General features: G+C 38.3%; 1 protein-coding gene across 1 annotated transcript in view; it reads right to left on the bottom strand.

The window, feature by feature from the left end:
* LOC112138447 (phosphatidylinositol 3-kinase regulatory subunit alpha) overlaps window positions 1-9,018 on the bottom strand; it is a 33,862-nt gene extending 24,844 nt beyond the window's left edge. Inside the window, exons 1-2 of the mRNA XM_024261007.2 lie at window positions 8,819-9,018; window positions 4,784-5,263 (exon numbers count right to left, since the gene is read on the bottom strand). Of these exons, the coding sequence (XP_024116775.1) occupies window positions 4,784-4,975 (192 nt within the window). The 5' untranslated portion in view covers window positions 4,976-5,263; window positions 8,819-9,018. The remainder of the gene's footprint in view (window positions 1-4,783; window positions 5,264-8,818) is intronic.
* Window positions 9,019-10,688: the final 1,670 nt, after the last annotated feature.

Here is a 10,688-nt window from a genome sequence, read left to right as displayed (position 1 = left end):
TAAAGGAGCCCTGTGTGTAAAGTAACACATACCTGTTTGAGCTGGGGTTTATTCAAGACTAATCGACTATTAAAATAGTCGACGAATAATTTGGTCGTCGAAGCGTCGTTTTTGTTTGTTTTTTCCTCGTTTTGATCTCAAAACTACTCTACACTGTCATTCTCATTGTCACACATGCGCAGTGGTGCTAAACCAGTGAGCAGTGATGTCACAGGAAGTTCTCGGTAGGCTCATAACTAGGGCTGGGAATCACTGGGTACCTCATGATACGATAGAATACGCGATACATGGGTCACGATATCGATAATATCGCGATACTGCAATAATTGGTAAAAATGCTCTCTAATAACTAGCATTGTATAGAAGAACATGTTTTTTTGGGAAAAATATGTCCCCATTTATCTTTTTTAGCTTAAACACAATCATAATAAACAACTTTTCTTATTTTGTACAACAAATTAAAGACACTTTTGTGCAACATTGCTGAAATCAGTAAAACTATGTCTTTGACAAACATTGACAACAACTGAATTAGAATTATCTGTCAAATTTAATGTTAACAATAGTAAACACGATCAGCAGTGACACTACTTAGTGCAGAATTGTTGTAAACAACAGAACAAAAATTAATTCTTGAAAAAGAGGTCGATGGATCTCAATGGGATTTTTTTCCTGGTTAAATAATGGTTAAATAAATAAATAAAAGAAATAATTCAAGTAGTGACAGCTATCTACCTCCAAAAGAACATCACACCAAAGGATGATGAATATAATGTTTTACAGCCTCTGTCAAGAGTTACCTAATTTTTTGTGCACTTTTCCCACAATTGAGAAGGGCTGAGCATCCAAAAATGAAGGTTGATTTACTCAGACTGTCACTTGAGATTATTTTTCCAATCTTTATCTATTTTCCATTTGGTCAGTCAGCAGTCAATAGGTAAAAACCTTAAAACACACATAATAATGGCAATAAATATAATTTTAAGTGCTTCAATTAATTAGCAACCTCCATAATTTTACAAAGAATTCATGTACTTTATTTTAATTACATTTAAATTTCAGTTCATACATCAAATCCTGCTTTTTTTTTTTATTTAAGAATTGCTTTAAATTAACATTAGCAACAAGTAATTACATTGTTTGAAAACTTCACACCATAAATTTACCAAAGTTACACCGTACACCAGCAGGTTAAACATTGAAGTGCGTGATAACGAAAATTCCCACGCTACCTGAAGTACACAAACAACTGTGAAGCGCGCTCAGTTCCCACTGCAAACAGGAAGCAAGTGATCGCTGACATTCTAGCGCTCAGACAAAGTCACTTCTTACCGGCTGGATCTGCTACAGATGGAGGATAAATGCTGACAGATAGACATGCTTCACACCACAGAGCCTGTATCTCACCGGAGCTTCTCCCGAACAAGCGCGTGCATCGCTATTAAAAGTCCGACGCAGTGCGCCCATCTGCGCAATAGTTCCGCCACGCGACTCAGAACCACAGCCTCTTCAAATGAAAATATAATATCGATACTTGGTGAGAACCCATCGAGAATCGATCGCAGGACTAAATATCGCGATATATCGCAGTATCGATATTTTGGCACACCCCTACTCATAACATGCTAACAGAGCTTGAAAATGTGGGAAACATAAGAAAAATAAAAGAGGAAAAATTGTCCAATGTAATTTCTTTAGGGCAGAACTTGTGTTCCATGAGAGCACTATGGCGATGCATGAGCACCTGAAGACAAAGGATGTTGAGACCAAGTTTGATCACGCTGAACAGAGAGCTTCTTCTAGCTAAGCTAAACTAACATCGGCGCTAACACAGGTAGCTCTGCCGCGGCAGTTTTACAAGTTTAAATAGATTGTGTGCTGCTGTCATTACTGCGCTGTTTGGAGATCCCATCAGATCTGCAGCAGATCCATGTCTACTGAGCTTCTGTCTGCATAGTGAATATTTCATAATCAGCGCTCTTCTAACCAAACGCTGCGAGGACGGCGCGGGTTATGTGTTTAGACTGGAAATGAACCGCTCGTCCAAGGAGTCATTCATACTCTGCGCTGTGGCCACAGTGTTCGGTTCGAAAAGCGGATTTTGAAGCGTTCACCGCGAGTACAGAGGCTGTGTGTCGGTACGGATCTGCCGTGGAATTATGGAGTAATTTTAAAAATTGAGTCCCAGAAGTGAAGGAGCTCGTCCAGAGGGTAAGATGACAAGTGGAGCATTACATTAGCTACATTAAGCTAAATGTAACTTAAAGTCACAAAACAGAAACAAACAGCAAATCAACCACAACATTAAAGAAGAATCACAGATTAATGGCTTCTCCACCAAACGGAAAAATATGATATAATTTCGTTCTGCGCATGTGCAGTGGATGTAGGTAGCGAGAGAATGTAAGGACTGCTGTACAGTCTAACATCCCCTGCTTTTCTCCATTTTTAAAATATAAATGTCCCCACTTTTTTAAAGATGTAATGTCTTAAAGCTCTTTGTCTATCTAGACATTCTGAGGTTTTTTATGTATAGGAATATCTTGAGTTCAAAGATGTCATTATTGTTTTGCTTTAATAAATGGGCCTCAGTGAGCAAATATTTTGAGTGTGTTTATATCTGCTAATAGCTTTTGAAATATTTTATAAATGTTTTATTAAATATATGTTTTAAAGCTTTAAAAAAAATACTTGCAGGCTTTTATTAAGTTTTCTGTTGTTGATTGAGATGACCTCATTTGATTTAAGTCTTGTTTTAATGCCAGAAACAAATGAAGGAGAAAAGCTGCATGATTCATTAAAAGATTAATAAACTAGTTAGAATATAGCTTAAAGACCTCAAGTTTAAGGATAATAATGGTTAAGATGAGTGTTTTACATCCAGTCGCCGCACGAACCGATTCGAAAATAATAATGGGAGATTAGTCGACTATTGAAATAATCGTTTGGGGCAGCCCTATTGAAGACAGACATAAGATAAGATAAAGATACTTTATTGATCTCTCGAGGGAAATTTGCACGTTGCAGAAGCACTGTGTACAGAGTGCTGCTGCAACGCTGTAACCAGAAGATACACCGTATTCAGCATCTAAAATGAAAACTGTCAGAGCAGACTCTTCCTGGAGGGAGCTGTTGGCATCAATCTTATGTCTGCACGTTTCCACCCGCTCGTTTTCATGGGTATGGGAGGGGCTGCTGCAGGCACTGCAGAGGTTTAAGAGGATTACTCTTAAATACATGAACGGATCAAAAAAGGGATGTCCCGAGCAGGTTTTTTTGGGGGGCCCGATCCGATTCAGAGTCATTACATTTTGTGGATTTGCCGATACAGAGTCCCGATCCGATACTTTTGTAACCCATTTAAAACATTAACAAATTTAATTTATTTATATTTCCTTAACCTTCTTTTATCATTGTAAACTTCAATAAAACACTTCAGTGAAGTAGCTTTAATAAACAAGTAAAAAATAGAGCTAATATAAACTAGCAAAAAAATAATTATTTTCTTGTTATAAGTGATAATTAGTCACGTGATAAAGTTTAGTGACTTTAGCTTTAACATCTTTAGAGCTATTGAACATTTTTAACCGAACGCGATTCCTGTTCTCATTTAAAATTCTTAAAAACAAATTATGACTTTGTTTGAGCATAAAATTTGATGAGTGTTCATGAATAGATGATATCATTATTAGTTGTCATTTATTCTTTTTTTTTCCAAGATTATGTGCTTCTTTTTTAAGTTCTTAAGACATCACATTTTTGATTGTATTACCACAGTTGTTAATTGTCTGAACTTTTATTTCTCTTTCAGATGAATAAAACAGGGATATCAAAGGAGTTAAATCACAGCGCTAGCATGTAGCAGTTAGCAGCTGCTCTGTAGCCATCTGTCCTCCGTTCCTCTTTACAATGTCTTCACATTGTAGATCAAGGGTGTCAAACTCAATCAAACAGGGGCCCAAAATCCAAAACACAACTTAGGTCACGGGCCGAACAGGATAAACATTTATTGAACACTCTAAAATTACATTTTTATCATTTTAAAACTGTAACTTTTTAACATAATTATGAACTAGATTTACAGCATTTCCTATATATAAATATATATATATCATTACCTGTGATAATGCTAGTGTGAATGCTGTAAGCTGAATTTGGCCAATGAAGATGCTAGTGCTGATAGATGAAGACACTGAAGCTGATAGCTGAAAACACTAGAGCTAGGCCAGCTAAAATACTAGCTAAATGACAAATAAACCTAAAAAACTAAAACTAAAAAAATAAAAAAAAGTTTTAAAAAATTGTTAACCAAAACAGCTAGCCTGTGGCTGAAATATGAGTTAAACTTCAAAATAGCCTAAAAAATCTTAGTAAATACCTAAATAGTATTTACTAAGATGCCAATTTATAAAACGTTAAAACTGTAACTTTTTAACATAATCATGAATAACAAAAAGGCAGGAATATTATTCCAAAATAAATCAATCTTAAATAACTTTCAATATTTTACTCTCCATTAAAATATATTTTTTATAAATTATTCATGTTAGAAATAAGCACAAGATGGCATCAGCCCATTAATAACAATAAAATACAATGATCTGGAGGGCCGGATCTGGCCCCCAGGCCTTGACTTTGGCACGTGCTGTAAAGCTCTGGTTTTTATTTATTAGAGGGTTTAGTATAGCCACAGTTTAAGCAGAACTCTTTGGATCTGAACATCTGCTGGAGATTCAGCATGAGGGAAATCATGTCACAGCTGACTTGACGGTGTGGGTGTTACCTGTGTGGTCTCGTTAAAGCCGGGAAGCCAGCCGATCTCCGACGGCCTCTCCTCGGCTCCGTTGCTGCATCCCAGTGCCAGCAGCGCCCCTTTACTGACCAGCAGCATGTCACCAACGTGCAGGTCGATGTCCTCCTCCCGCTCCTTCTTGTAGTCGTACAGTGCACGGTACTGAAAGCCCTCTGAACTCATGCTGAGGTCTAGTGATGTATGGCTTCTTGATAGCTAACAAAAATGGCTCAACAATTAATATAAAAATAGGGTTTTCTCTTGTCCTGAGAGGATTTAACGGGGAGAATGCAGACTGTGTAGATATGGCATTTCCAGCTGTTTGTGCGTCTCCCCCGTCTCCATGTCTGCTAATGCTCTGTCATCCTTCCAGGCCGAGCCACAGCCGTTCACTCAATGCAGCATCCTCTCCTTTAGTGAACAGGAGGTTGAGAGGAGGTAGTGACCACATCTGTGGAGGCGCAGGTCCACCTGGGAGACAAGGGGGAGGCAGTCAAAGGTCAATGTGAGCATGGGAAGGAAAAGACTGCAGCTTGGGAGGAGCGCAGCACTGAAAATGTGTCAGCAGCTTCTCTGATGACTGCGTAATGATTTATTGATCAGGGTAGGATGAACGCAACAAAACCAAGCTGCTGCTCTAGGTGTCACAAGTATGTGATGGTTTGGCCTCCCAACACGGAAGAGCTCATTTCCTGCCTGAATATCTGGCAGTTATGTAACTGTTTCCCCAGGAAGTAGGTCAGCTTCTGTGGAGCGCCAACCAAACGAAACTGAGCTTTAAACAGATGCAGAGGGAAGAACAGATTCTGCTTCCAAAGCTTGGTTTTGTTTAAACGGGTGTTCAGTGCTGCTCCTGTTGTTCGACACGATCCTAATCTGATCGCCAACAAACAAACCATGAAAAAATCTGCATACCAATAGGTTCACTTGTGCACTTTTTGTTGGACTTTTCCAAAAGACCCTTAAGACCCACTTCCATACTCTTCTGATCTATTTTCAAAGCGCTCTCAGTGGTCATTTAATTATGATTAGGGCTGGGAATCTCAGGTTATTTTAATGAACATAAATGTGGAAATATAAGTTCACAACGTGGCATTTTAAATTTTATGTCAGATAATTTATTATTATTATTGAGGAACAATATGAATGTTCATCCTGTTAATATCGTATGATCTTTGTTTTTTTTAAAGTGCTGGCAGCCATATTTCATTTTCCTCCTTCTCTAAATGAAATCTTTGATAAACAAAACTTTAGTCATGTGCTCCACATGTGTAGCGCTACCATGCACACCAACTACAGTAGAGCTGCCACAAACATTTTTTTTAATAGTCGACTAATCACAATTATTTTTTCTGATTAGTCGACTAATCGGGTCATGCGGATGTAAAGCACACATCTTAACCATCATTAGCTTTAAACTAAAAATTAGATATATAGCATTACCTGTGATAATGCTAGTGTGAATGCTGTAAGCTGAATTTGATCACTGAAGATGCTAGTGCTGATAGTTGAAGATGCTGAAATTGATAGCTAAAAACACTGAAGCTGATAGCCAGCTAAAATATTAGTTAAATGTGAAATTAGCCTAAAAACTGAGAAAAAGCTTAGATTAGCCAAAATAGCAACCATCCTAATTATTGTTACATTATAGACCGAGCGCTGTCTGCATCTGCTTTAGAAAAATTCAGCCACACTTTGGACCTTTTTGTTGGCAGCCGCTCTGCGTTCGTTTGTCAGCGGAGGACTAACAGAACACATGAGCAGCTCCTCCCCTCTGCACCGCAGCAGGAAAAGCAGCGAGGAAAGGCGGAGAGTAGTAGTCCACGCCGTTACACGCTGGCACCGTTAACAATACTGTTAAGACTAAACACTTACTGGTCCTGTAAAAAGTCAAGATGTGGCACCAGTTCCAAACATCCCCACACAGTACTGTCATACTCGAGACAAGTATCACCTGGTGGACTTCAGGTATTCTTTTAAAAACTGATTAAGAGAAAGAGGGGACCAGGAATCGTTCATGAGTTGTATATTGCGATAGTTTGCCTTACTGATATTTCGCCCCACCTCTAATCAAGATCATACCACTTTTTTTTCCAAAATAAAACAACCTGTGGTGTTTACTAGGACAGTTTCTGTAGAGTGGCAGGAGCTCATCAGAAATTCACTTCTGAGTTGTGGGTGGGAACATTCCCATTGAGAAATCCGCCCCCATCTGTTTATACGCTCTCTCACTAGCTTACAGGCACTCACATCTCCAACCTAACAGTACAATAACAATTGCGATCAATATCGTCACTAATCCAGCCATAAATTTTTGGTCCAGATTCCAGCTCAGCCGAGGAAAATAAAGATATTCATGGATCTATTTGCCTACAAGTGGATGTGTCAGAATGGAGCAGAGCAGGAAGCTTAAAGGCCCCGCCCAGAGTATTTACTACATCACAAATACAATCTTTTTTAAATGACATTTTTGTCTGCTTCTATGATTTGGATAAAGACATACTGAGAAATTCAGCTTTAATCTTAACGTTCTTTATACACGTCCTCCATTATGACATTAAAAAAAGTGCTGCCAAACATGATAAAAAGACAAAAAACACAATGATTCTCTGAGTGCGTCCTAAGTTTTACTTCCTTTTCTCAAACTATTTTTTAAACCCTGAAAATAATATTTTAAAGATAATGTCCATAATAGACAAAAAAAGCTGACTAAACTTCAAGGAGACACGTTTTTTTTTTTTTTTAGGGTTGCTACAGTTCTAACAAGTCATCTGATATAACAACATAACTGCAGAACAATTTCAATTGCATGTAAGTATTGATACCTCCTTGTAGCAGTGAGTAACTAATTTTACAGCCATTTAAACCAATAAACCAACAGAGAAGGTAATAGAATAAAAGGAAAGAATAAACATGTTTAATGTTATTTTTAGGTAGCAATTACATAGATTAAAACAAACTTTTAATTAGAAGATTTGGACAAGTGAATCTGTTTTAAAAATATAACTTACTCAATAACACCCACAACAAAAATATATAGATATATAAAGATATTTGTTCTCACACATTACTTATAGAAAAATCACAATCTTGATGGTATCAAATCACTAAAGTGGCCTTTTATTATTATGAACCACCAATCAATGCACTGATGAGATTTACTTACATTCAGTTAAGACCAACAAGAAACGATTCACTGGAAGATCAGATCTGATATAAATAGATGATGGCCAAGTAAAAAAAAAAGAAGAAGAAAAAAAACTGTGACAAATCAGAAAATATCTAAATAAAACCAACAACTTCCCTTTGCTCACTGGAGCAGCAAAACACATCAACAAACTCAAGACACAAAAACACTGACAGTAGAATTCCCTTCATCTGTTTGGTCATCAAAACCTTTTTACTAATGGAACAAAAATGAATGCACGAACTTTTAATATTCGTACATTTTAGGTTTTTCACGCAATTAATGCTAATTAGTGCAATTTAAGCTATTAATGCAATTTATGCAATTTAAGCAGTTTACACACTTTATACAAGTTAAGGACTTTATGCACGTTATACAATTAAGCAATTACTGCAAATTTAATCAATTTAAAACAACCGCATAAGCAAGAAGCATTCACACTAGCATTATCGCAGGTAATGAAACTTTTCTAGTTTTCTTTTATTTTCTTTACATTTAACGAAATAAAAGTTAAATGATTTAACGTAAATGTTAAATATATTAGAAAAGCGACCCAATCATCTCACTGTGGACACGCACGCGCGAGCTGCGGTTAAAGCAATTAACAGACTTCATAGCTACTATTATTCTCCAGGTGAAAAAAATGAAATAAACGGCTAAAAGAAGATCAAAGGTAGTAATAATAATAATAAAAAAAAAAACTTAACTCCCTAAAAGCACCGCTACGGACGGAGAATGGCCGTCGTGAGCCGCGGGTGTCTCCAGGAAACAGTAGACGACAATGGGTGCCCGCGCTAGCTTAGCCCCGTTAGCTCGACGCCGACGTCCCGACGCCTCACCTTTGTTTGGCAACTTTTTACCGGCGGAAGCCTCCAACGGACACCCCAGTGCGGGGCATGGTCCGACGACGTGAACGACACGATTTACGGAGCTCCGCTAGGAGACGAATAACCCATTATTTCACGGATTATGTCCAAAGAAGAGCGAGCAAAGCTCGGCCGTCTGGGTTTCTGCAACACGCTCAGCAACACAAACCACTTCCGGTGGAGACTATCAAATTAAAAGTAATCTTTTGCCAGTTAAAATTCAAAAAATGTTTTGCATGAACAATTTTGTTTTCTGTAGTTCTTTTAGAATTACATTGTCAAAATTATATCTTTAGTAGTTAATCCAAATTGTTTGTGTGTATGTAAACACGAAAACTGATGAGTGTTTGCGTAAACTTTCAGAATAAAATAGGTTGTCTCAGTACGATTATGAGCTCCATCGTTTGGTTTGTATGCGTAATAACTGACTAATACAGGAGTTAATTGCATTGGCCTTTCTTTTGAAGCGTCACAAAAGGTGATAAAGATGGATTAATGGGAGATTAAAACGGTTATACATGCGCGCGGGGGCAGGGCATTGACGTCATATCCGGTAACCTAGATATTTATTCGGCGTGCAGACCTGTCAAATTGGGAGTCCTGAGCAACTACGTGGAGTGCGAGATGTAGGGGGTTTGCTGTATTCATGGCGTTCTCATTCATTCAGGCTTTGAGGATGGAGAGGGGAACCCGGACTGACTCTTCTCATGTGACTGCTGCTGCTTCTCACATCACATGCGCCACCCTCATTACTGTCACACTGCAGAGGCTTTCTGCACAAACATCAACCTTTATTTAGGTCACACAGACATTGTAAAAATCAGTGTAAGAACACGTGATCTATCCATCTGATCTCAAATTCATCATTTCATTGAACAGTCTTAAACATAAAATACAAACAAGAAAAATCAGTTTGAGGGTTGATCCTCAACTCATGTCAACAACAGTGTGTTTGTATTAAAACCTGAATGGAAATGAGATGCCTTATGACAAAGAAAATCCAGCGAGTCTGTATGTTTGCAGGCACAGATGGATCCCAGCTGAGGAAGACGTCCTGCCGTTGAATCCTGAGCCGGAACTGAAACTGCTTCATCACTCAGACACTTTACAGTAAACGCTTAATACACTGCCTAGCCAAAAAAAAGTTGCCACCTGGATTTAACTAAGCAAATAGGTAAGAGCCTCATATTGCATAATTACTGCATGGGCGATTATCTTTCAGCTGGCAACAAGTTATTTAAACCCAACTGGTTCATTTCCTAAACAACCATGTGGAAAGACATCCCGTGATGGTGGAAAAGATGCAGTCTGTTTGAGAAGGGTCAAACAGACTGAATGCATCAAGCAGAGAAAACATCTCAGGAGATTTAAGAACTGTCCAACGCATTATTAAAAACTGGAAGGATAGTAGAGACCCATCGTCTTCCAGGAAGAAATGTGGCCGGAAAAAAATCCTGAATGATGGTGATCGGCGAGCACTTAAACATATGGTGAGATCAAATGGAAAAAAAAACAAAAGTAGAACTCTGTTTAAGAGTGAAAGTAAGAGCATTTCCACACGCACAATGCGAAGGGAACTCAAGGGATTGGGACTGAACAGTGGAGCCTTAAGAAAACCACTAATCAGTGAGGCTAACCGGAAAAAAAGGCTTCAGTTTGCTTGAGAGCATAAAGATTGGACTCTAGAGCAATGGAAGAAGGTCATGAGGTCTGATGAGTCCAGATTTACCCTGTTCCAGAGTGATGGGCGCATCAGGGTAAGAAGAGAGGCAGGTAAAGTGATGCGCCCATCATGGCTAGTGCCTACTGTACAGATCTGTGGGGGCAGTGTTATGATCTGGGG

The sequence above is a fragment of the Oryzias melastigma genome, linkage group LG9 (genome assembly GCF_002922805.2).
Source record: "Oryzias melastigma strain HK-1 linkage group LG9, ASM292280v2, whole genome shotgun sequence".
In the NCBI taxonomy this organism is placed as follows: Eukaryota; Metazoa; Chordata; class Actinopteri; order Beloniformes; family Adrianichthyidae; genus Oryzias; species Oryzias melastigma.
Note: the sequence above shows the minus strand (reverse complement) of the source record. Positions and strands in the feature narration are given on the sequence as shown.